This window comes from Caloenas nicobarica, chromosome 3, assembly GCF_036013445.1.
Source record: "Caloenas nicobarica isolate bCalNic1 chromosome 3, bCalNic1.hap1, whole genome shotgun sequence".
Lineage (NCBI taxonomy): Eukaryota > Metazoa > Chordata > Aves > Columbiformes > Columbidae > Caloenas > Caloenas nicobarica.
In genome coordinates this window covers 20,431,830-20,458,777 of record NC_088247.1, presented here as the reverse complement: position 1 = coordinate 20,458,777, position 26,948 = coordinate 20,431,830, and the positions used below count along the sequence as shown (strand labels likewise).

The following is a 26,948-nucleotide window of genomic DNA, read 5'->3' as shown; positions in this document are numbered from 1 at the left end:
GTTACATTCAAACCATTTTAGTGCACAGAGAAGTTAAAAATAATAGTAAAATATTGCTGAATTTCTAATATGTAGGCTAAGTGTTGCTAATATTGTCAGAACATATTATGTTACAAAGTGATGTATCTCTTTGTGCTAGAAGTTTCTCAAAACGGAGGAAAGGTAATAACTAAGGAAGGAAAAAAGAGAAAGTGAATTACAGTTATTTCTAAAAATTAATACTTTGAACTTCAGAAACATATTCAAACATGGCTACAAATCTAATTTTAAAGTAAATTTAGCATATGTGGGAAATTATTTATAGTATGACTTATAATTAGAAGATGAAGGTACATATTTTGTCAACAATTATCTCTTCTTTCTTGCAGATGAAAGTGTTCATTATTTTGGGAATTTCTGCAGCTATAGCCTTCACAGCTGTTTTCTTTTCTTTCCTTCAGATAGGCAAAGATATCCTCTTTGGTAAGTAACACAAAAATATGTTATTTTCTTTTGTCAGTGATTACTGTTAAGCTGAAAATACACTGGCACTGCAGACAGTTTAGCAATGGCAGTTTAGTTTAATCTCTTTCAATGTGCAAAATACGCTATCTGACACTATCTAATTCCATAAGAATTATGCCATGGGTCTTTTCTTTTAAAATGCAGCTTCACAATTTAGAAAGGAAAACTTCATATGTGCAATGTATCTCATTTATGCATTCCTTGACTAGGAGTAATTTTATTTTCTTAGTGACATTTATATGTCAGATGACATGTTTACAAGCACGATTGCTAGATTTCTTTCCCAGACTGCCAGTCACTATGTTTAGTCATCCTGGGCTGCAGTCAGTTGCCATGGGATGTCCCAGCTGGCACCTTGCTGTTGGCCCGCAAGTGTCCGTGTCTCCTGTGGACCCGCTCTCTGCTGGGACCCTGCGGGTATGGCGGGGATTTTAGAGCATCTCAGATTGCACTAGTGTCTATGTTCAAACAATATAATCTTGTCATTTTAAACATCAGAGCTATTTTGTTTGCATCTCTTCAATCTAAATCAGTTAGATCTAGTAGACTAGTAATATAGCAGATACTAGATTGAATTTTAAGAGAATTACGCAGAGACTAATTTTACATTAAGGAAGGGCAGAGATGATGAAGAAACAGAATTTCAATCTTTATATTCTTTTAAATTACATAGTTGTAGTTACGATTCATAAGGGACGGTGATATGATTCCTTAGGATAGTTTTCACCTGAAGTTAGTGTAGACTCACAAATAAAATTATATCCAAAATAAATTCAACAATCCCCAAGCTGTTACTTCTGATGGGAAATCTTTTTTGAACATCACTGTAAAACAGGTGATCAGATTTATCTTCCATAGTGGAGCCTCTATTTGGAGCTTCCATATTAATCGTTTGGAAAGACATGATCTAAAATGGGATTATATTGTATGTTAGTTAATATTAAATGAATACATATGGACTGTCAATAAATGGAATAGATGGACTATATATGATTCTCTTTTATAGGAAATGTCCTTTGGTCTAACGAAAACAATACAAAATAATGTTTAATACTGAAAGAACCACATTTTAAAAAATATTGCATTGGTACTAAAGTCATAGTTCTCAGTAGAAAAAGGAGACAATGGAATTCAAGTATAGCAGGTGGATCTTCTATATTAGATCAGAATCTGAATCAATACCACAAGATGAACAACACTTTAAGCATAATATATTTCTCGGAGGTAAAACCCCTAAAAGTAATTAAAAATCATGCAATATTAAATTCTAAAAGAATTAGCTGTTGTGTGGCCTATAAAGATCAGTTCTGGTTTTTAACATAGACTCAAACACATGTTCAGATGCAACAGAAATGTGAATGATAATGTTAAATGAATCATCCTGCATATTTTATCATGCATAGGTGAAAAAGAGAAATTACTGCTATACTTGGATGCCAAGAAGATCTTTAGTAGAGTGGAGAAGAATTTTGCCTGTGAAAGATTATTCCTCATCACACATTATTTTCCCTTGAGCTGAGCACCCTATTAAAAAAATAGATCACAGAAATAGCACAATATGTACTGAAAATATGTTCCTAAAATTACACTGTACATAAATGATGAGCAATTGCTCATAAATGATTACTATTTATGATTCATTTCCTACAAAAAAATGGGCTATCCCACAAAATATGAATGGAAATTAAACCACTAGATTTTAAACATAACTGATCTATTTAATATAAAGTTAGATGTCCACAAAAAAAGGAATAATCTATGTTCCATGATAGCACTACACAAAATAGCACAACTGAAGTATTGTTAGGTTCACATACACCTAGCCATCAAACATGGATGGAGAAATGAGAATAGGGCTTTCATGTATTGGTCAGATCCCAAAAGGTCTTAAAGTTTGTTAATTATGCCTGAATATGGACTTGAATTCTTCATGTGGCTCATGCCAGCTCATGTTACCTGTGAGGGACGCTCGAATTTGTCCTATCAGTCCAAGGACAGTTTAATGCAAAATGCATATGAAGCCTTAGGAGCATAGTTGCCTACACAGAACACAACACGTTTCAGCTGGACCAGCTACATTTGGTACCACTTAACATGCACAGCTACATTTATACTGGAAGAAACAGAATGGAAGTCTAACTCTTTAAGCCTTATAAATTAGGGAAGAGTTGATTTACTGCCCCTACTTTATCTTTCAGAAAGGTCAGAAGCCACAACATTAGTTTCAGGAACACTAAATTATGGAGATCATTTTAATGGGGAAACAATACATATACCTTAATATTACAAACCTATATATTTTGTAAATGTAAATATTTTAATACATATGTTATTGAATAACGTATTCATCTTTCTTGCTTTTTATTTTTTTCCTTGTTGAGAAGAAACTGAAGAGAACTGCATTACTGAGGCTATCCGGAAGGGCTCTGGTCTGGTGGATTATGCTGCACATTATACACAGAAGAGGTAAACAAAAAAGCACAGGATCAATTCAGCAAAAAGCTTTCACAAGAGAGAAGCTTGAGATCAGTCTGTTTCTTGGAGAAAACATATAATGATAGATTGTTTATGATCATCTGAACCAATATAAGCTGTGCATTACCACCACATAAGTTGCTGTCTCTACCTCCCTTCTCTTCACTCTCCTTTCTTCCCTTTCCTATTTCCTTCCATCTTTTAACAGCAGCAGTTGAAAATTAGATCAGTGATTTAAAAACATTAAGTATTTGATCTGATAGATGTTGTTGTTAACTATTGGATCTTTCTTAGGCAGAACATTGCCGGTAACAGCGCTCCGAGCACTGGTTGTGTATTTTGCCTAAGTTTAGGGTTAACCCTGTAAGCAGCTAAAGCCTTGCACTTCCAGCAGACTATCAAAAGGTGTGTGTTAGTGTCACCACTGGGCACAAGCTTTCATGTGTTGTGGAACCAGAGCCACAAGTGTCCAATGCCTGCATTAAGAGTCTGAGTCTCATAAGACTATCACTTGTTCTAGTGGTAACTGGTATTTACAAATAATCATTACCAGAAGTCAAAATTGAATTTCTATTGTTTGCTTTTATATAATTCAATTCATTGTGGCCCAATTAAATGGAACAGTGAGAATTGTAAATATCATTAAGAGACTTTGTCCTTTTTTAATATAGGCTTGTAAATGCACTCTATGCCTGCTTCTTAGACATTATTCCTTAGCCATTTGCATAGTACAGAGGACTGAACTATTGTCTAATCTGATCGTTATATTGAGAAGTGAATGTGTTTAAATCCTTAATTAAATACTTCTGCATTTTCATGTCAGTTTAAAGCTACTAAGGCTTCTTTCCTTAGAAACTTTAAGAATACTCTATACTTGAATTAAAGCTTTGGTCAGCACAAAGGCTAAAAACAAGAAAGGAGTGCATGTGACTACACAATGGAGCTTCTAGAAGTTCTGGAGGTCACCATACTGTGAAAACCCATTTACTTTGGCTTACCAGTAATTGAAGGATGCAAAACAGATGAGCTCGCTGTTGCCCTTGAGACTGAAAAGTCTGAGATGAAAAGGCAGCTTCTTTTTCAGATTAGAATGGGAAAACTCTTAATTGTTCCATGTACAATAGTCCATCCTGATATTTGCTGAATTCAGGATCTAGGTGTCTGAACTGCTAACTGATTCAAAATAACCGATTTGTCCTGAGACCTCAGTTTGACCTTGAATTATGATTAAAATGGAGAAGTCGATGGTGACAAAGCACTGGAACAGGCTGCCCAGAGAGGTTGTGGAGTCTCCATCTCTGGAAACATTCAAAACCTGCCTGGGCACATTCCTGTGCGATCTGCTCTGGTGAACCTGCTCTAGCAGGTGGGTTGGACAGGATGATCTCCAGAGGTCCCTTCCAACCCCAACCATTCTGTGATTCTGTGATTCTGTGAAGTAAGTTTCTTCACTTTAGCTGCTTAATATCATCACTTAAAATCTTGAATGCTGTTTGTGTTTTAACTGCTGGAGCAAGTGAATGGCAATACACTAAACATATTGGCTGAACTTGTTTTATTATTCTAGTTTTTAAAACATCAGAATTTTCTAGGAAAATGCCACTTCTTAGAAATTACTTCCCAGGTTTTAAGGTTACATAGGTCCCAGTATTGTCCTTATAGTTTGCTGGGTTGTTTGTGATTGTCTCTCCTTGCTGAGTGCTTCTCCTGACTACTAGTACTTGCCTGCTATTCCAATTAGCTTGTGGGTTTGTTAGTCTTTAAGAGTAGGTGTTCATATTTGTCATTAGAATGTAAACATTAATCATAGTATTAACACAGCATAGATGGAACACAACGGCATTGTCATTAAAATGTACTATTTGTATTACAGTGGCAATGCCAATGGGAATCCAGACTGTTTGGACAGGGCTCTCAGAGCCTGTGAGGTTATGACACTTAGCCAGTGGTATCTGCAAATATGTTGCCAGTTTACCATCAGGTGCATTATAACACACATTTTGAAAGTGGTAGCTGACTTGCAAGAGGAAATTCTCGTTCCAGTAAATCTTGTTATAATAACAAGCAGTACAAATTATGAAACCTGTACTAGCTTTAACGAGTGAATCTCAGCACTGCTGGAAGGGCTTCCAATTCTGACTGTATGTTCCTTTTTATATTCTGCTGAGTCTCTGTTTTTTGTGGTGGTTTTTTTTATGTTTGTTTGGTTGTTGTTTGTTTTTTATTTTTTGGTTTTTGGGGTTCATCTCTGTGCACAGGGAAGCGCAAAATCGTTACAGTTGCAGAAATGTGCAGAGCATGATCAGTCAGTGTCGCTCTGGTCTTAAAGCAGACGGGCCATGCACATACACATTACAGGAAAGGAGAAATTACATTCTTTATCATTTTTTAACTTTATCACCTTACATTCTGCACCACGTTACTGTTTTAAGGGGCCTCCTTAATGATGACAAATATCTGAGGCGTTAGTCCTATTTAGAAGTCCATAAACAAGATATTCTATAAATATGTTCATTTAAGATAGAAAGAAATCTCAGAGACTCAAAGTATCTGAGGCTGAAAGAGAAAGCTCATACTCTGGATAATTTTCTTTTATTTTTATTTATGTTTTTAATTATAATCTGTAATGAGACTCAGTAACTGAGAGTCTGGCAAACATAAAGAACCTTCTGTCCAAACACCATGGTCCACAGTAAGACTTAAATTACTAAATAAGTATGAAGACACTTTATATCTGATCTCATCTTCCTAATAATGATACTATCACAGGTCATTCTATTAGTTTCATGGGGCTATTTCTGCACTACAAAATATCAAGGCAGTTTGCAACTTGCACAGTGAGGAAACCAGCATTTTCTTCCAGAATCAGAGCTCAGCTTCAGGAGTGTGGATAAGAACTAGAAGGGACTAGCATGCATATATTAAATAAGGGGTGGGGGCAGGACAGGACATGATGCAACACATGGGAAATGCAGCAAACTAATAACTGCTGTTGTTATCTTACAATATCTGTGAGATGACACAAAGTATAGAAGAGGAAATATCTCAAATGGAACATACCTTGCCATTGAGGGTGGTGGTTTTTTATTTTGAGGGTTTTTTGTTGAGGAGAAGGGTTATTTTTGATTCTTAACTCCTAGATAATTTGTACAAATGTTCTTATTTAACTCATTTGTAAAAACATGTTTCTCTGTTCATATAATATTTTTTTAGTTATGCATGACCGATATTATCCTCATATGGATATTAAATAGTAAACCCGAGTTATCGGCATTTAATTATATAATCTTTTCATTTTAACTGAGACACAGTTCAGAACTTTTAATTCTGCAGATTCCCAGTCAAATTTCTGATTGTCTATGGAAAACTTGAAAAACATGATGCTGAGAAGCAAGATAGCTCTTTTTCATAGTTGCAAGAGTTCTCGAGCTCTGCTCTTGAAAGGAAAGGAACAGTATCTGTATAAAGAATAAATGAGCAGGTTAGGGCTCCTTTGGACCAATTAAGGACAGATTTAGCTTCTAGAAAAACCCTTGGAGTTGTATTTCCTTAATGCTTTTTATGTAGGCAAGTTTCTAATTTTGCAAACAGAAATTTAACTGTTCACTTTGCCAAATTCAAAACTGTCATTTCCATTTTAAACTTGTGTCCTGCTTTACACAAACCTAAGTGAAAATGACAGTACAATGCTTTCATTAAAATTGCATATCCAAATAAATCTGTGCTGCAGAGAAACCCTCAGGGATGTCTACAACCTATGACCATGTCTGGAAATGGAATAGACTTGAGTGTTTTTTTCTAAGCTGTAGGAGTCAGTTTAGGACTTGGGACTTCCAGCTAAAAAAGCAGCTCTCCCTGATGCACTTTTCCCAAGGCTCCTCTGCCTGTAAAAGGACAATCGTAAGACAGCCCATGCTGACTAAAAAATAAATCTTGCAGTGAATTGCAGAATAGTTGTGGGAGACCTGGAGACCACCTAGGCCAGTGCTATGCTCAGGTTGCTCAGTGCAATGTCCAGCTGGGCTTTGAATATCTCCACAGATGAAGACTCTGCACCCTTTCTGGGCAGCCGGTTGCGGTGTCTGACTACCCTCACAGTAAAAGGATTTTTTTCATGTTTAAATGTTTATGTTACAGAAATTATCTCATCACACCTGAATTCCTTAAAGTTAAAGGTAAGGCCAGGCTGTAAATTAACATATATAGCCATATAAGTGTGTAATGAAGCCCTACCAAACTAATTGCTGAAACTCCATATATAGCAAGTCAGGGCAAGGCAGGTGCTTGGACAGTCTCTGAGAGGAGACATACCTCTATTGTCAACTGCAGATGACATCAAGAAGACTGTGGGCTGGTTGTCTGACTTCTAGGTGCCAAGGCATTTGTGAATCCACTTGAAATGCTTGAGATGGTCTTTGATATTAAATGTTACATAAAAGCAAAGTCTATTCAGATGTCCTTAGTGGGAGCCCTATATTGTGACTATCCTGCACAAGGTCTTCCCAGCCACTTCATGCTGCAGGCTCTGTCCATCCCAACAGTTTCTGTCTCATCCTGAAGGCTTCTCACAAGCTTAACCCTGTTGCGTGGCACTTGACCCCTGGAAGGGCACTTTTCTTTCCAGAATTTTCCTTGCAAAGTCACAAAGCTGTCTTCCTCTCTACTTTCCCAGCATACCCTTCAATCAAAATATACCTTAAACTTGGACCATATCCAACATAGACAAATTCAGCTATGAATATGTTCTAAAAGGTTATCTGTTAAAAAACTTTCTGTATTTTATCTCAATTGTAGAAATATCCAAGAAAGGGGAATAGCAACTCCTGCCTTGCTGCTGGCTTTCTCCAAATTTCCTGAAAAAGAGAGTCAAGATATTTCCCAAGCAGCTGAACGAATGGAAATGTCAATTCAAGTGCTGAAAGAAAAAGTTTGCCAGAAGCACAAACGTTCATTGCATCCAACTGGTAAATATAGTGTACTGACACTGGCAAAACCCCCTGTTGATTTCTTAAATGTAGTCTTTTAGATTAAAGTTGGGTTAGCTTCACTTTTATTTTAGCTTTGGCAGAGTATATATCTTGTCCGCACCCTGGGGTCAGGATGCCACCTCTTTGGTTCTTAAAAGCACCTCACATAGTCACTGATTTACATTTTTCTTTGCTGGAGTGTGAGATGTTTTCCTAGAGTTGAGGAAAGTAGCACTTTGCTATTGGCATCATGTGAACTCATGACTGTATATTTGTATTGCTTATAAATCAGCTTGCATACCCATAGTGTTGCGAGCTTCTTGTTTATAGTGAAATAGCTATCTTCCCCAGCACTTTGAGTTTAGTGCTTCTGGAGCTTTGAGTCTACAGATAAAAAAATACAATTTCTATCACTCTGTGACACTGGCAATTTCAAATACTCTTCCTCTGGACATTGATAGCCTTATCAATATCCCTTTTTTAAGAAAATAGTTTCTTATTTTCAAAAATAACGTTATAGTCATTGCTGTTACATGTTTATTTCCACTTTGTTTCTATTTTAACTGTTTTTATGTTAGATGGAGAAGGAAAGAGAGATAGTCCAGAAAGTTCAGTGATGTATGATTGACTAAATAAAGTAAAATTCTTGTTGCCATTAAGTAGAGATGAATGTCAATGTGCCTATGTGGTGTCTGGAATGCTCGAAAATTCAGAAACATTGACTTTTTTTTCCATAACTTAATTCTGTCACTTAGAGAGCAGCATGAACTGGAGAATTACAATTTGTATTATCTGTCTTAGCATTATGACATGACATTGTTTTTCAAGATATGGAAGCATTAAAGTGCTGTAGACAAACATAAAGGTCCACACCTATTTTCTTATTTTTTTTCCTTGTGGAAACATCTGGCTGCCTAAGCTTGTAGAACTAAAAATATTTCCATATGTGTGTGTGTGTGCACATATTTATATATACACAGACACACAGAGATAATTATTTTTCTGCTAGTGCAGTTTCAAAAGAAATCAAATCTCTAAACTATAGAACAAGTGCACAAAACTTGTTAATTTTCGAAGCTGTAACAACTTTAATGGAAGATGAATAGACACTATACGGTCTATGTGCCATGACAAAGAGCAGTTTTACATGAGCTAAAGAACTAAATTAACTTTAAATAAAACCTGTGAGTCAATACCCAGGCAGCATAAATAAGTGGAAAACTAGGCTCTAAGCATGATTTTGAACCTGAACTAACATGGAAATGCAGCTGTGTCCACAAACTTGGCATGACTAGCCAGTACATAATGGCAAGGTTACAGAGCCAGTCTAACAGCCTAATTTCTCTCTGTTCTCATCCCTACCTTGCACAGGTTCTAGCTGCTCAGCACAGCATTTTTTGAGCTCATTTGGCTCTTGAACGTTTTTATGTTTGGTTTTTTTCTGGCTTACTCTTTTTGCTTCATTAATAGACTGAAGCATCTTCGTTCACGTTGGATGGGCAGAATGGATAGGTGGTGGGACTGGGTGACCTGCAGTAGCCAGTGGGGAGACAAGAGCAAGAGTTAAACGCTGCATCTACCATCTCTTTTCAGCATGTGGTGATTATAGTCAGTTTGAATAGCAAGAGTTCTCTCAGTTCAGGAAGAATATTGCACCTTTTTCATGTGTACTTCCACCTCCAACCAGCCATACATGTGCCTACATACATGCGTGGGTGAGAGAGGCTGCCAGCTCTCTGGAGCTTACACAACAGTGTGAGTTTGACCCTCATCAGCAGGGAGACCTGTCTGGGATCATATTGCAAAGATATTAATAACATGCTGTCTACTGGTATAAAGCTCCCTGGTTTTAGCTAGCTTCCAAATTCCAGCGAATAATTCTGAGCCTTTTCCACCCCACACTTAATTATATAGTCAGCTGTAGTGTCTTTAAATTCCTGCATCTTTCCAGTCAGTTCCAGTCCCACACTTTTCCTCCTTGGTATATACTTCTGTTATTGAACGGCATTTTTTATACCTTTGTTTTATGCACAGAGACCAGCTGAGCAATGTGACTACAATGCAGGGAAAGAAGGAAGCAGAGAGCAGATTAAAGAAGGGCAAAAAAGAGCAGGTCAACCTCAGTTCTCGGCTATGGCTGGACTACTTCCCTCTCATTCTCTACACATCAGATAATAAAACCAGCTCTTCCCTTTCACCCTCACTCTCCTCTAAGTCCCTGAGACTACCTCCTGCAGAACTTCTAAGTGTTTTTTCCTAGGAAGAAGAGAGGGGATGCTGTAGTTGTAGCTGCCAATAATGACTTTTCCCCTGTAGCAGCTGTAGAGCAGTAGAGCAAATTGCTTGTTTGGGTTCTTCCTTTCAGATCTTTTATCAGCTGAGCTGCTCACTATGATTGCTAACATTTCTGGATGTCTGCCTTATATGTTGCCACCAAAATGTCCAAACAATTGCTTGGCTAATAAATACCGACTCATCACCGGTGCCTGCAATAACAGGTATGGATGATAAGAATTGTGCCCTGAAAAATCCTTCTTTCTTATTCTTTAAACTCAAGGAGTTATGTTTACTTTTTCCTGGAAAAATTGGGGATGTGACCTCAATCAGCTAACTTCGGCATCAACGTGCCTTTAAATGAGGTGCCTCAGAAAGCTCCCAGGGAAAGAACATCTTCATCTAAAATTTGGTACGCTAATTTTTCTGGACAGGCTCTGCCTGTGAAGGCTTTGGACTTTATGTAAGGAAATTTCAATTTAGTGAGTACCGATTCAATAGATGCCTTTTTCTATAGAATTTAAACAGATACAATTCTATTCCAGCATTCATTTTTGATTGCATGGGATAAAATTATATTGAGTGGGAGAATATAATTACTTTGCCAAGAGCAATAAAAAAATTGAGTAGATTCTCATTTTTGAATTTCCCCACAAGATTAACATTTAGCAACCATGCTTCTAAAGATTCTAGGTGATATATTTATTTTTATATATCTGTTTATATAAATATATACTTATTGGCTATCAGAACACCTATTATTTACTACAGTTCCATAAAACATGTGGCAATCATTTCCTGCAAAACCCAACATAACAGATGTGACTATTTTCAAAATCCTCCAATGCAACAATGCAAAAGAGTTTGATACATGGTATTTATACTCAGCAGCCTTCGGATACATAGGTGTTAAGGTCACAAACTGAAAGGGAGACTGTACTGTTAAAAGTGAAGGCCTGCAGTGCTGTAAAGGGAAAGCCATTAGCCTTGCACAAGTTAAGGCATTCTGCAATGTGGTAAATGAACAGCAGTAAAATTCTACAGTTTTATTATTCAGTCAGTCTGTTTTTTTAAGATGAATCTGTTTTGCTACATGACAAGTCATTTGCAAGGAACATGCCTGATAGGCTCTTAGTTGAAAGGACACAACCTGATAGGCATCAGTGTTAGAAATCTAACTATGTAGGTATCCATAATTTCCCCCAGGCACTTGTAGAGTTACTTGGAATCTGAACTAACAGCTAGTATGATATTTGCACTGACAACTCCATCAGCGCTTGAATACATTGGTCAAGATTCATGCAGCAGAACGTAGGCACGTGTCTGAAGCTCTTCATTTGCAAGCACGGCTGCTGGAGTCTTTCTCTCCAGAGATGGAGAGAAACGCACTTGGCTGTGGGTAGGGTAAAACATCTTTTTCTCTTCAGTGACTCTGGTAATACAAGAATGTGTCTAGGTCTTTCAGTCTGGTTTCTAAAGCTGTGTGGGGTAAATAAGGTCCATTGAGTCTGGTTAGTCTGTAGTCACTGTATTCTACTTTGCATAGTATAATGCAAATCTGTGTTTAAAATCTATGACATATTTGGTTGTGTTTTAGACTCTTTGCTCTAAATATCTGTAAATGGGGTGAGGCAGGGAAAAAAAAGAAAAAAGAAAACCACACAAACCAAACAAGAGACTTTAAAACCAGCAAATCAGATCTTAACTTAGTCTAAAACTTTGTGAGCCCCTTGAAATACCTCAAGCTTTACTGAAATGCATCAGCTTAAAAAACCCATTATACTATAATGTAAACAATATATTCTATGATGTAAACCAGTTTCAGAGACTTCAAACATTAACCAAAGTAACAGTCTACGCTCTGCCTTGCTTTACAGATGCCACTTTCAGGCAGAAAATACATTAGGACCTATGTTGTATTTGTAGCTTTAATCACCCAATAGGAATGTGCACCTGTGCTGTAGATCAGTAAATGCTGCATTTCATAGGTAAAATTTAAAAACAAAATTCACAGTGGAATTAATTGTTTACCTATAAGAAAAATCTATTTAAATCTATTTTAAAATAAGCATGGAATTTCTTTATAGATGTTTTACTTAACCAGTTCACATACTTGTGACATATCAGATAGTTTACTATTTATTCCACAGCACTGAGATTACTTTGTTCTTAGAAAAAAGGCAGAACAGAATAGCATAAGCATGGCCTTCTATGGAGAGTATCGACATGACAACAGACATTCTCAGCAGAGTCGTTATCCACATTTCCTAGTGACAGATATCAATAGATTTTACTTCTCTTTTTGCCTGAAGGCATATGTGTGGATAATAAGCAAAATAAATTTGTGGCACATTTTTTATCCTGACGAACTAGCATTGATCTGTGTAGTTTTTAGTGTCTAGTGCAATATGAGGGATTCAAAAGGTGAAGGAATTACAGGTACTAAAGAAATGGCATCTCACAGTTTAATTAACCTCACCTAATCTTAGCTTTCCGAGGTAATTATATGTCTTCTGCAATTCTGCAGCTTTGGCTGTTCCTGATAGTGAGAGATAGGATGGGATGATAAGATGGCACTCAAGAGCTGTCTGTCCCTCTGGCTTGATGGACAGGTACTTAGAAGACTAGATTACACTTTGTATGCCTAACGTTTGGACAGCTAGGAGGAATTTTATCTAGAACATTTCTATTTCATTGCTGTGTCATTAACCATTTCATCAGATAAGGACCCGATGTTTAGTTTGAAGCTTTCATACCATCAGAGGTATGAATATGGCTCACCTGGTGGAAAAAATGAGCAGAACCGACTGAATCCATTGACTGTAAGAAGAAATTGAGATTTTTCCTTTAGAATAGCTACTTCAATACAAGCTAAGTGTTCAGTTTAGTGGCAGGCTTATGTTTCAGAAGTTTTCCATGTTTGACAGAAATTATGTCCGTGGTAGCTCAGAGAGATGTAAAACATGACAAAATCCAATTGTTAAATTGCTATATGGTATTCATTCTTTCTATCTGAAACTAGGCAGGACGTTAAAATAATATTCAAAATACATAAATCTGTATAGTGAACTGCATCTTGAAACTCCAGATTCCTTCTAATGGAGCCAAAACAAAATCCAAACTGTGCAATTCCAGTATTTCACAAGTGAATTAAAAGTCCCACATCCAATAAACACAATATATAGTAACCAAATTTGACTATTCTATAAAGCTGTATAGTACCAAAATCTCATTATTTCAGCTGCCCAGGATAAAAAGCTTTTTAACTCAACCAAGATTCCAAGACATTAACATTTTAAAAGTAATAATAAAAAGGCATGTGAGAAGGGTTTTACTAAAGTAGCATTCCAGTGATCTGCTGAAATATAAAAGCAATCAGGAGAAAAATCACTGGTTAAGCAGTTAAATTAACATTTCATTATTTTTAATAGAGTGAAATAGCACTACACTATGTGCAGTATTTTATGTAATTTCAATAAAGGCAGATCAACTGTAACTAATTTGAATGCTTTATTAAAGCATACTTCAACTTTCAAGTGTGAATTATTGTTACTAATTAAGTGTATTGCTGTACCATATAGCTTGGCAAATTGAGCCACTTCAGTGTGCTGGAGATCAATGAAGTATTAATAAAATAATTGTTCCCTCTTTAGCATCCCAGTAGACATGTTTTAATGCTGTGTAGTTCTACTAACTGTCTGGGAATATTTCTGGTTCTTTGTGGCTTACTTTACTATTCTGGTCAACTGGGTACATTGCAACAATCTTATTTTTTGTTTTTGGTATCTATATACATTTAACAATTATGAAATATATTGAACAGGTCATGTTAAAAGCAAAACAAAACAACAACAACAAAACAAACAAACAAAAAATCCAACAACAAAACGAACAAACACAAAATCCAACACCCAAACAAACAAACAGAACCCACTAAAATATTCTCTTCGGAAAAATGCATTAGAAATGTTCATGATAGAAGAAAAATTAATTGGATCAAGTCTAAGACTCACTGACTATACTAATAAATAAAAATCACCAAGAATAATTTCCTGGCCCTCAAAACAAGCATGGCCTGTATCTTGCCACCCTTTTACTCTTAGACTTTTGTTTAACCTTTTTTACTCCCCTTCCCTCTTCCCATCAGGCTGGCCGCAGGACGGCAAACTGGCGTGTACCTAATCCCAAGATGTGCCCAGCCAGGTGTCATTGAGAGAAATGCTAATTGGCAGGAGCCAAAACCACATGGCAATTGGTGCTCGCAACTTAAAAGCAGAGCTAAATGCAGACCGGGGCTTGGGCTTTTGCAGAGGCCCTCCTAAAGCTGTACCCAAGTACTAGGACATATGCAACTAGAGGGAGCATTGCCACTGAATTCAGCAGCTTCAACCATCATCCCCCTTTCCTCTGTCCTTTCTTCTTGAGTCTTGCCAGATGATTACTTCTGTATGACTAGTATCCATTTTTCTTCTAGGCTTTCTTCGTCTTTCTTCTAGGGCTTCTTTATATTTTCCTAAATCTTGATTTCCTAGCTATTGCTCTGAACAAATATATTTCAAAAATGTCAGCAAAGGCACTTAAGAATATATCTGACTTTAAGGGGAATGAGGACACTATCAGGAAATCACCACTGGGGTATTTCAAAGAAGTCAAACTTATGTTACCACCATAAGTTAGGTAGTAGTATTTCACTAGTAATTTATTTTTTCCTTTTGAGTCAAGTTGAAGACCTGAAGACCAATATTTTATGCCTTTTTAAAGATTGTTACATGAACATTTTATTACAATGGAATATTGCACTGTAGCTGATGATGATTTTATATTTAGAATTATACAGAGGTGGAGGACTTTTTTGGTTTGCTGCCATTGTTGTTTTTTAGGTTTCGTTGCTTTATTTTCCCAGAGAACATCCTAGATGGGGAGCATCCAATATGGCCTTGGCTAGGTGGCTTCCACCAGCCTATGAAGATGGACTCAGTCAACCTCGAGGATGGGATCTCAGCATCCGATACAACGGAGTCCAGCTACCCTTGGTTAGAAAGTGCATCATAAAATGAAATACTTACATGGGGCTATAACCGCACCTGCCACCATTTGCATCAGTAAATCAAAGAGCAAGAGAAGCCATTGAGCTCATTTAAGGAATTGACGGCTTTGCTAAAGCCTAAGTTCAGTCAGCCAGATAGTGAGAGGTCCCCTGCACCTGGGCTGAGGTAAGCTCAAGGAGCAGCGCAGGGGACACTGACGGCCTTGGGGGCAGCTCTGCCAAAAAGGTCCATGGTCGAGAGCAGGCAGGCCATGAGCCAGCCCCATGGGCCTGCCCTGGTGTGCTCCAGATGCGGGACAGCAGAAGAACCAGGGTGGTGATTGCTCAACCTAGAGTAAAGGAGGAGCATGGTGGACCTAATCACAGTCCTCCCATACAGAAAAGGCTGTTAGAGAGATGAGGGAGGTCTTCGCAAGGTTGCACATTGACATGGCAAGAAGCAATAGCCACAAGTTGCTCCATGGAAGTTTTGTCTTGATACATGAAAAAAAAAATGTTGTGAGAACAACTAAATGTTGGGATAGGCTGCTTAGACAGCTGCTGGAATACCCTTTGGGAAATAACCAAGACCTGGCTTGATGGGGCTCTGAATAACCTAATCCCTACTTTCAATAGAAAGCTGTATCATGTGGTCTCCAGAGTTTCCTTCCAGTGTAGACTTTCCAGTGACTTTATGATTTTTTGTTTCAATTATGGTGCTTTTATTCAGGGATGGCAGAGGGTGAAAACAGGGTTGGGTGTTAACTAAATAAATATAAACCACATAAACAAGCTAGCATGCATGTCTGTATATGCATATATAGCATTTCTCCTAGGTTAGTGTACCTTAACTGAACAAGTATTATTGTCAAATCATAATTTCATTTTTTAGCTAAAGTTACTGAGCTAGGAAGGCGTTGCGATATTTATGGTTTTTAGCAGCTCATATACGTAAAAAATAGCAGAGCCATGATAGAGGGAAATATGAAGAAAAAATACTTAAATAGAGGACTGGGTGAAAAATTCCCCAGTGCAGTGTGCAACGATTTGGGCTGGATTTGCTCTTTCTGGTTTGTTATCATTGCTTTGAAACTTGACTTTTAATGGACTCAAAGTCTTGTTATTTTACTCATCATATGTTTAATAAGGATAAGCAATAGAATTTAGTGTTAATGTCACCTGCAAATCATGTTATTAATTAAATAACATTGTCTCTAAGCTTCACAGTTTAATGCTCAAAGATGAAAACTTGACATTTACACAGGTAAATTTCTAGTAGATGGTATAAACTGCGCTTTTCTAGATTCATTGGGGTAGATGCTTCTGAAGTAAAACACACTAAAACAAAACTACATGACTACACCGAATTTGATCATATCTGACCATCAGCAAGGTTCTCTGCTCTATTTTGAAGATAGGATAAAACTAGTGCCATAGATGTTTTTCCTCATTTCTATAATCTTCTTTTTTTTTTTTTTTTTTTGTACTTTTAGCTATCCAACTGTATTTTCTAAAAAAACAACATGCAAATAATGTGAAGATGAGAGATAAATGTGAGGATTACATAAAGCAATATTAGAACACAATGTAGCCGTTCAAGTTAACAGTGATAAGAAAATCTTACTAACTGCAAGAAAAAAAGTTCATGCTTTGTGGCCACCAACGCTATTAAAAACTGATATAAAGACTTGTATTCCTGATGAGCTCTATGTATCTCTGCTCTTGACTATTCCAATATAAAGGCTGATGCTCCTGACAAGTCCCGTGTTGCCTCTTGTCCTTACCAATTCTATTTAACTGCACCTGCCTTATACATTCATTATATAGCCCTTATATTTATTACAGACTCTGTGACTGTTTTATGTGCTGCCCTTTCAATTGCTTGACTTCTAAGGCAGCTGCTGTATGCAAGGGAATATTTTACAGCACGAGGGAGGGACCTGTGAATAATAATGATACCCTAATCATCACAAAGTGACTGCTGATTTGGCTCTGATGGTTTTGCTTGGTTATTAGTATAGGCTGGACATGTAGCATAGATGTCTCCATGTGTTCCCCTTCAGAGCATCTGTATTCAGCTTTCACAGAAGTGCTGTAGAAATATGTTTCGGCGTTTCCCTGTCTGGGAAAATTAAGCAGAACTTTTACCTACCATGTATTTGCAACCTACTTTGTCTCCTGGGCTGCAGACGCTACTCCATTTACATATGGAGCAGCCCAGAGCCTCTGTATATCTACAGTGATTTGAGGTTGCCCAGCAAACAGAATCCATTTTTTAAAGGAGCAGAAAGCAGAATCAATAGAACGAAAACTTTTAGACAGTCTAAAAGAAATGTGTAGTTTTCAAAATTCTTTGGAAAGGAACAAAGATACACTGCTCATTTGGAAAATATACAGAAAAAAAGCTGAATCATCTTTGAATCTGCTTGTGGCACTTGTATTTCAGCTCCTCAACAGAAATAAGAGTCTCTCAGAGGTTGGGTTTTTTGCTGAGGTTTTTTGTTTGTTGTTTTTTGTTTGTTTTTTTGTTTGTTTGTTTGTTTGTTTGTTTTTAAGCAAATCATTAAAAGTACTCTACAACATCAAGTATTGTAAAGAAAAAAACTTAGCTTTTATCACTGTTTCCCCTGCTTTTTAGTGTTTTATCATTTTTATGAGAAGTAAATACTACTCAGCACTTAAGATAAATTAGTTCTCTTCACAGGTTCGTGAAGTGACAAGAAAAATTATTCATGCATCTAATGAGGCTGTTACTGAAGACAACCTGTATTCTGATATTATTATGGTGTGGGGACAGTACATAGACCATGACATTGCATTCACACCCCAAAGCACAAGAAGAACCACCTTCCTAACTGGAAAGGAGTGCCAAATGACATGTGAAAAACAAAGTCCATGTTTTCCAATAAAGGTAAGATTCTAAATTAATTCTTCAAGAGATATTCCAGGCTCTGAAGAGGTGAGTAAAGTAAAACACATGAGTGATATGCATACACAGAAATAATTATAAAGGAAATTGATAGATCACCCAGAAATATTAGAGCAGACAGTGAAAGAAAAATTGAAATACAGTGCAACTATTACATGCAAAAGGTGGATATTTAAATTGTTTTGTAGAGATAACAAACCATAGCTAAGGTACTTTATACAAATATCAAATTTTTTCTGCCTCTCAGGTTTATGTTGCAGAGAAACCTTACTAGTCCCTCCCAGTGTTATTGTTCTCATGCTTCAAGGTTTTGAGTTCCATTGGGGAAAACAGGGAAGTAGTCATAAATAATTCTGGTTTTACATTGCCAGCCAGATAAAGTGAAAGGATTTTAACTTTACTCAGTGAAAGCAAAGATATTTCCAGCAGCTAATGCAAACTTTTGAAGAGAGCTATCTTTTCAACATATGTACAAAATAATTTTCAAGGAGTTGCTGAAGCTTACATACATCACCTCTTTGAGTAGATGGAAAACATGAATTCAAAGCTTGTTAGAGGTTTAGAAGAAACTTGAATTGGTATAAATATAAGATCTTGTATTTTTGTCTGATTAATTTGAAAGTATAGTGATTCTTTCACTCAAAAAACTAAGTAACAAAGTCAAACTACTTTTTTTGTTTCTCAGAGCTCATCCTGGCCTTTTCCTTGTGCTGCAGGAGAGCCTCATGCCCATTACAGCCCTTGCACTGATGCCTTCATCTCTGTCCAGAGCAACATAAATTGCTTTCCTTAGGCTTGGAGCTTGATTACTGACCAGCTTCTCTCTGCACTGAGGCCAATGCAGGGAATAAGTTCCCTCAGAATACAAAACTCTTCCCCTCAACAAACCGTAACTGATAGCTATGCCACAGGCTCCTTCTGCCTTAAGTGCCTCATTCCACTTCCATTAAACATAAAGGAAAATATTCGGCTAACTGTAATAGGAACCGAATCAGGGTCTGTGTTGAAAGATGGTTCGTCTTCCATTTGGTGGGAGAATCTAAAACACAGGGAAGGCTCAGTGAAATTAATGACTACCTGCAATTTTACCACAGGCAGGTAAATCTAGTTTCTCTCACCCAGGAGAAATGGACTTTTGAAAGCTTGCAAGCATAGCTTGAGAGCATTCAGAAAGAGCACAGACTTAAAGAATCACATTATCAGGATATTGAGTGACTGGCTAACCTGGTTTAGCCACAACAGCCATAATTACAATCAGTCTTCCATAGTTCTGACAAAAATCTCTAATTTATTGTGTCTCAAATTTCCATCTGGGGCAAGAAATTATTTATTCTGTTTGTGCTGTTAAGTAATAGTCTTACAAAGATTCACACTTCCAGAGTCTCACCAGGAGAGGCTAGGGCAGAAGTCCAGTCCCTGACCAGCAGTGTTTCACATGATGTCATGAAGGAGGTGGAGTGTGTCTCCACCATATGACACAATGTGGCTGTGTTTCAGCTCTCATTTTTAAAGTCAGTTCACTGCAGCTATAAAATTGCAAAAGCCTTTGAAAGCTTGTGTTTTGTGTTTATGACAAATTCTTTGAAACAGCACAATTAGTATTGATCTTTAAGTGCGAATCTCCACTTTTTAACTGCTAAATAGATTTTTAAGTTGAGAAGGCACTCATAGTATGGCCTGTAACTTGAATCAAATGCAGATCACAGGGACCATAGAAGCCTAATCACTGAATCCTGACTAGCTCAAGCCTAGAAATCCCATCTGCTTAAAGAAGTGACAATTTAAGAGATCTTTGAAAAAGAACTCCAAGGCAAATATTATCCATGTGGTAACAGCATCATGGTGCAGAGAGAAAGAAGCTGCACAGGTTACCATGGCATTGACCCACAAGTGCATCCTTCAGTGGTCTAAACAAGGGACATAGTTCAGATTTTTGTCTTGGAGCTGGAAGAGATTCATCACAGAGAATGTTTCAAGGATGCTCTTGAAGGCAAGTTTTGTGTACGTGTACTAAATCTAGTGGTGACTAGAGCCTAGGAGCTGCTTCTGCTCAGCAGTATAGCCTGGCAGGGGAATGGGGTCAAGGCATACCCATAGCCACCTTTGGGAGCTGGTGTTTGGTACATGGTGTGGCCATGGCGGGGCATATAGGGTTGGACTCTATGATCCTGAGGGTCTCTTCCAACCAAAATGATTCTATGATTCTATATGAAGAAATTCAGGCACAACCCTATAAGTATTAGATAAGTTTCCCAACTTGTGAATTCATTGCTTGATCACAGTCCCATGAATCCTTAAGCTCCATTTCATTTTTCTGTTATTCATAGCTTAAAGAGGGACAGATACGAAGATTTTTGTTCTTTTCCTTTTCTTATATGTCTAGTATTTTGTGACTGGTTTTGGCAAAGGCAAAGAACAGATACTGTATTAAAAAAAGAAGAAAAAAAAAAAAGGAGGGGGTTAGTAGTTTTTAGTATGACCAGAGGAACTGTTTTTTGAACACTGAAAATACTGTTTCCCCCTAGAACTTATTTTCTTCCTGCAACCTGAAGGCTAATCTCTACCTATTAAACATTTGGAAAACAGCCACTGTTAGTTTTATACCTTAATTTTGCATATGAAGAAACTGTGGCTGGTTTCCAAAGACGGTGAAACCACTAGCATACTATCCAACAATGTAAATGTAGAGGCTGCATTTTGCACTCTTGCTGTGTTCCTAGAACAGTGGCACCCAAGGGAGAGCCCACCCACAAAAAAAGGACAACCATGCTTGGAGCTACTCTCTAGGATTGCCCTCTCTAGGATTCTGACCAGGGAAAGGGAGCTCCTGACTGTGCAGGTTAGATAAGCTGTCTGGAAAATATTCTGAGTCAGTGCAATTCAATGAAGGATTGAAAGCTGTGGTAGTGCATTAATATTGATAACAAGTGTGAATAAATGATTCATAGGTTAGCAGGAACCATTATGATTTTCTATTCTGGACATTTTCATAATAAAGGCTATAGAATTTTACTCAGTGATTCTCATACCAAGCCTGTAGCTTCTGGTAGAGCCTGAACGTCTTTTTTTTTTTTTTTTTTTTCCCCTGTGTTTTTTTCAGAATCCCATAATGTGGGGGAAAAAAAATCACTACCTTTAGGCACGTGGAACAGGGTTGTGGAGATAACCTGTCATTCCTCAGATGATTATTGCAGGTTAGGGTTGAGACGTAATGAGACATTAGAAAAGCTTTCATAGGAGAGCTACTGACGTTATTCAGTATTAATTACATTGCTGACAATAAGTGAGATCTGGTGCATGCACATAGTAAAAAGCTTTCAGACAGTTCAGATGCAAAAAGGTGGAAAAGAAACAGCACCACAGAAAAGTGAGGTGATTTGCAAAAGCTGACATGTAACATGACAGGTTACTGTCTCAGCTACAAATGGATCAGTCTGTGTGTGCTCAGCAACCAGCAAAGTGATCCTCTGCCTTCTTCTGTGTTCCTGAGGTGGCAGCTCACTGTCAGATGGGGTCATTGACTCATGTCTGAGTTTCATGTCCACAAATAAACACTCATGTTTTACTTATTGCCAAACTTTCATAGACCCCAAGTCAGGTTTTATTTTAAGTCTACAGGACTTAAAATTTTATTTTAAGTCTACAGGAAAAATCCTTTTACAAGATCATTTGCCACAGAACAAATTCACAATGAGAAAGAATTTTTCTTTAACTGAAATAACTGTTTAGATACTCAGGTACAGGGAAACAATTTGTGCCTTTCAGTCTCCTACATGTAAAATAATTTCACCATAAACAGATTCAACCGTGCATATGTAATAACAGTATAAATCAATGTGCTGCTATGCTAGCAAAACTATTGTGGCCAGAGAGAGTTCCGTTGTGAGTTTGTTTCCTCTAGAGTTATGCAAGGCAGAGAAAAAAAAAATGATAGGAATATTGTTCATTAGTTTTGGAGAAAAGTGTGATTCTGTGCCCATTTCAGCAGAAAAAGGTATATTTTTTTTTCTCAGATTATTTTTTATGTCATTTGACTAATAATGCAAGGAACCTCTTATTTGCACATTCAGCTGCTGGCTGCACACTACTTGCTCCATGAAAAGGGAAAGGACTGCACTATGCAGTCCTGCCAATCCCTTAATGTTCATTATTGCTGTTTTTCTCCACTGGGACACGGAAGGGTTTGGATTAAGATTGCAGAGGCAGTTAACTAAAGATCATTTAGTATGAACTTCATTCACTGTTAATATGTTTTGTTGTGAGCCTCACTGTTCAACAACTTAAAGGCAGCCCATGCATTTTTTCCCAGTGATACCTGAATTCTTCCAGGTTTTCCTGATAACCAGAAGCAGGAGACAGTCAAGCACATTCAATCCTGTGGCTGCCAAGGTCAAGTTTTTGTAGTATGAATGAACTTCTTGCTTACATTACAAGCTGAAGAGAAACACAAGCCACACTAATAGCAAGAGATTCAGTAATAGAGACAAATACTAAATAGAAAACCCCTAGGCAGATGTGTTACTGATTTCAGCAATCAATGAAAGGAGGAAGGAAAAAAAAAAAAAAAAAGGAGGAAAAGAAATTACATATTTCCTTCGAAAATAACCTACTTTGATTTGCTAAAACCTAGGTAGTGAAGAAACATTAGTAGGATTTCTTACCAAACAAAACTTGAAAAACAAATTAAACCATTTCTTAACTTAAATGCTTTATTGGTATCATGAGTTCTCAGTAGGAAGAAAATTTTACTTGCTGTAATAAATGAGGTAATTATGTTATTTTATTAAGCTCTTGAATTGCATTCCAAACTTCCCTTGTTACTTTTACCCCCTCTGTAATGACTATTCTATCTTCACAGGCTGTTATGGCTCACTGTTGGTGCACAATGCAATACTGTTAAAATTTGGAAATAATGTGATTTTCAGAGAGTTTGTAAAGCCAAATCTGCATTACACAACACAGAGAGAATTTAGTAATTTTGAAACATGGCAGTTTTCATCTTAGTGTTGAACTCTATTCATTGAAATAGAATTGATGATCTGAGCTTTCCTCTTGCATATCCTACAAAGTGAATAAAACCTTTCTCCCTCTTGCTTTCTCTCCTCCTCCAACACCTCTGCTGCCTTCCCCACATCTGTTAAGTTATTCACATACCATTTTCAGTGCTCTCCTGTGGCAAAACTTCCAGCTGTCTCATTTGGGCCATATTTGCCCCTATTACTCTTACCTGTACTGCAAAACTTGATTTGATAATTCCCCCATTTCTCCCATGCCGTTTACCTGTATTTGGAGTAGCTGACTGTCTGACAGGCTAGTTCAGATTGTATCCATGCTGAGTATCCAGCATCCACACAAATGCTGGATCACCGTTTGACCCCAGTCTCTCGACTGTATGTGGGTCAAACCGATGAAGGACAGGGAAGCCTTTCACTTGGCAAAGGCTCTGCGCAGCCTTTGCTTTTTATGATGGCAGTCGGAATTCAATACTTGTAAAACACCCATCATTGTGAAACAATGTCGAGGAAGGATTGTGGGGGACTGGCAGAAAGCAGAGTGAATAATTATATATACCTTTTTTAGTTAGGAAACTGGATTAAAATTAAGTATCAAAACAAAGCTTTTACAGTGTCCTGCTACTGACATTGAAACTCTTCATTACGTTTTTTGTGTACATGTAAACCTGCTGTTTCACTTGGTGTTCAGTAGAACATAATTTGACCAGATGTTCATGTCTTCACTGCAGTACATTTCATGATGAATTTTCATTGTGAAACCAGACTAATTTAGATGTAGAACTATGCAAAAGGTATTAGATCAGTAGCTTGCTTTTATGACAGAGTGGATGTTTTGGGTTTTATTTCTGTCTTTGCTTAAAAAGGCTTGAATCATCTTTTTGCTTAAATCTGAAGTAAAATAATCTGTACAGGTTTAGAATACGTCTCTCCAGTAAATGAAGAATGAACAACTGAAAACTGAAACAGAGGAAAGAAATATTTACACAACCCTTGATTCTACATCCTCAGCTATGTTAACTTCACCTCAGAAAATACTTTTTTTTTTTTTTTTTGTACTGCAGGTGACCACCAATGATACATTATCTGCAGGGATGGATTGCCTGCCCTTCTACCGCTCATCTCCTGCGTGTGGCACTGGTGATCATACTATTCTCTTTGGAAATGTATCAGCACTAAATCCAAGACAACAGATCAATGGCTTAACCTCTTTCCTTGATGCTTCTACTGTCTATGGCAGTACACCTGCTGTTGAAAACAAACTGAGGAATTTAACAAGCAAAGAAGGCCTTCTTAGAGTAAATGTCAAATATTATGACAGCCATCGGGAATACCTGCCTTTTACAGATCAGATCCCATCACCTTGTGCACAGGACTCAAATGCAAGTGGCGGTGAGAGAATTGAATGCTTTATGGCCGGGGACAGCCGATCCAGCGAGGTCACGTCTCTGGCAGCCATGCACACGCTGTGGCTGAGGGAGCACAACCGCCTGGCCAGAGCCCTCAAAAACATCAACGGCCACTGGACCGCTGAGACTGTCTACCAGGAAGCACGAAAAATTGTTGGCGCTCTGCATCAGGTTGGCTGTTTAGTTGCTTACCTACATGTTGCAGTAAATGTCTTAGAACAGAATCGGTCACAAAACTTCTAACCTGTGAGTGGCTTTAGAGGTGGTTACCCTTTCTTTGTGACCTATTTCTGCATTTCAAATTTGGCATGTTTAAAGTTTGTTCTGTTTTCCACTTTCCTGAATGCGATGTCCTTGTCCTTAGTTTGTCCAGACCCCTCAGTGCTCTGATTTTCATGGCAGCTTCTACTCTCTGCTTCATCTTTCTGCAGGCTTTTCTGGTATCTGTTTTGTCTATTGAAGAGGCCTTTTCAGATGCCTTTTTTTTTTTTTTTTTGCTTGGTAAAGGAAACAATTAAAAAGCAATGTCTGTATTTACATAGTGTTCAAAATGCTTGCTTTCTCATGGGAATTGTATAAATGGATAACTTCCCTGTGTAAAATTGCCTGTGAAGTTCTCAATGATGCATTAATGCATAAACTTCAAGAGCTACTATTGATAGGAGAGAGCAGGAGAAATAAATATGGGAAAATACAGAAGAAAAGAGTCCATAAGAATGTTTATATTAGACTTGAGAATAGGAAAATCTATTTCAACTCAGTATGCTTACTTTTTCTTTCCAGGACCCTCCCCTGCTTCCCTCCAATGAAGTAGCTACACAGGCTTTAACTCCTTTTTTTCCTCACAGTTCTGTTATTCCTCTTCGGTTCCTGCAGACCTCCACATGACCCTGTCATAAATGAAACATGATGAAAACATTCAACAGGATTTCTCTTGAGCAAAATTTAATCTGCTTGTTCACAGTGTCAGGGACAGTCAAATCTGAATGTCATGAGGACCTAGATGGATTCCTCTAGTGCTAGCCGAATAGATGGGTGGATGTTGTGGCTCCCTGTCCTTGGGTACCCTTTTATCAACTTTTACTTCTATATTCCTATACATGTTCCTCCCCAGTCCACCTTGACCCTTCCCTTTGTCCACCTTTCATCCTTTTCCTGAGTATCCCATAGCATTTCACTGTCACCCACAACCCCTTAAAACATTGCAAACGAAGTTCTATACAGTCCCCAAGTCATCTCCTCCCTGCACCCCACAAAAAGTAGCAACTGCCCTTTTAGCTTTTATGACATTTGAGGGGCAGTTTCTTCCTTTTTTTTTGGTGGGTTTCATACCTAGGATTGGGGTCTGGCTGCTCTCCCTGGGGGCCTCGGGGAACAGACAATCCCGTGAGCCCCTTTTCCATGGTTGGGTTACTCAGGCTGCTCTGTCTGAAGTTGCTCCTCGGATCCTCACTGGGGTCTTTGCATTTGTGGAGATTCACCTTTAATCAGACAACCTAAGAACAGTGATTCAGTCTGTCCACTATAATCCATAATATGGAATGAGTAATATCAGGACCAGAATGAACTGAGAGCTAGGTGACATTCATATGTTGTCTGATTCTTGCAAACAGATTTTTTTTAGTAACAAAAGGAGCCTTTTTTGAAGATAAATGGGGTAAGGAGAGAGGAAAATTTCAGTTGTCCTTTCTTCTACCACAATTCTTAGTCAGCAGAATATGTTAAGAAACCACCAATGTTCTCTGGCATGTTATTTGCACTTAAAGCCAGATGACTTCAGAAAAGTAACCTACCTTATTTAATTGTATTCTGTCAGTCCTTTTGAAAAGTTTGACTTTTAAAATTTATATCGTGTTTACATTAACCATGTCAGCTCCTCTGCTGTAAATGTGCTGTTTGCATTAAAATAATGGCACTGACAAGTCAGAATTGTTGTTAATCCTTGCTAGAAGGAAAATGCAAAGCCAAAAGTAGGCCTCTGTGCATTCATACACTTTTGATTTACATCCTGTAACATTATGGCCTGAAAGAAAACACTTTGTGGAAGGCAATACTCTGCATGAATCTGGGCTACTCATTATCTCTACCAGTATCACAAACTAATGAGATTTTCCTATGGCTCATTAGAAATGTGTTTGAGTATCTAGCTGGTTTAGAGATATTCATTTGAAAGAGATAATTGGGGTATCTCTATTAATGTGGTCTGCTAACCAGCACACTAATGACAGCTCTAGTTGAAGTTGCGTTAGATTTCCACTCTAAAATTTAGTTTCAGTTACTATACATTTCTAAAATTCTCTCTTTTTGGAATGAACACTTTCAAGCATAATTTTTGCCTGTGGGTGTGTAATT

The 26,948-nt window shown here is 37.6% G+C and overlaps 1 protein-coding gene across 1 annotated transcript in view; it reads left to right on the top strand.

Moving 5' to 3' along the window:
- The first annotated feature begins 368 nt into the window (after positions 1-368).
- TPO (thyroid peroxidase) overlaps positions 369-26,948 on the top strand; it is a 41,914-nt gene continuing 15,334 nt past the window's right edge. The window contains 8 exon segments of the mRNA XM_065632038.1: positions 369-466; positions 649-698; positions 2,889-2,970; positions 7,774-7,943; positions 10,312-10,444; positions 15,124-15,253; positions 17,951-18,157; positions 24,252-24,767. Of these exon segments, the coding sequence (XP_065488110.1) occupies positions 369-466; positions 649-698; positions 2,889-2,970; positions 7,774-7,943; positions 10,312-10,444; positions 15,124-15,253; positions 17,951-18,157; positions 24,252-24,767 (1,386 nt within the window).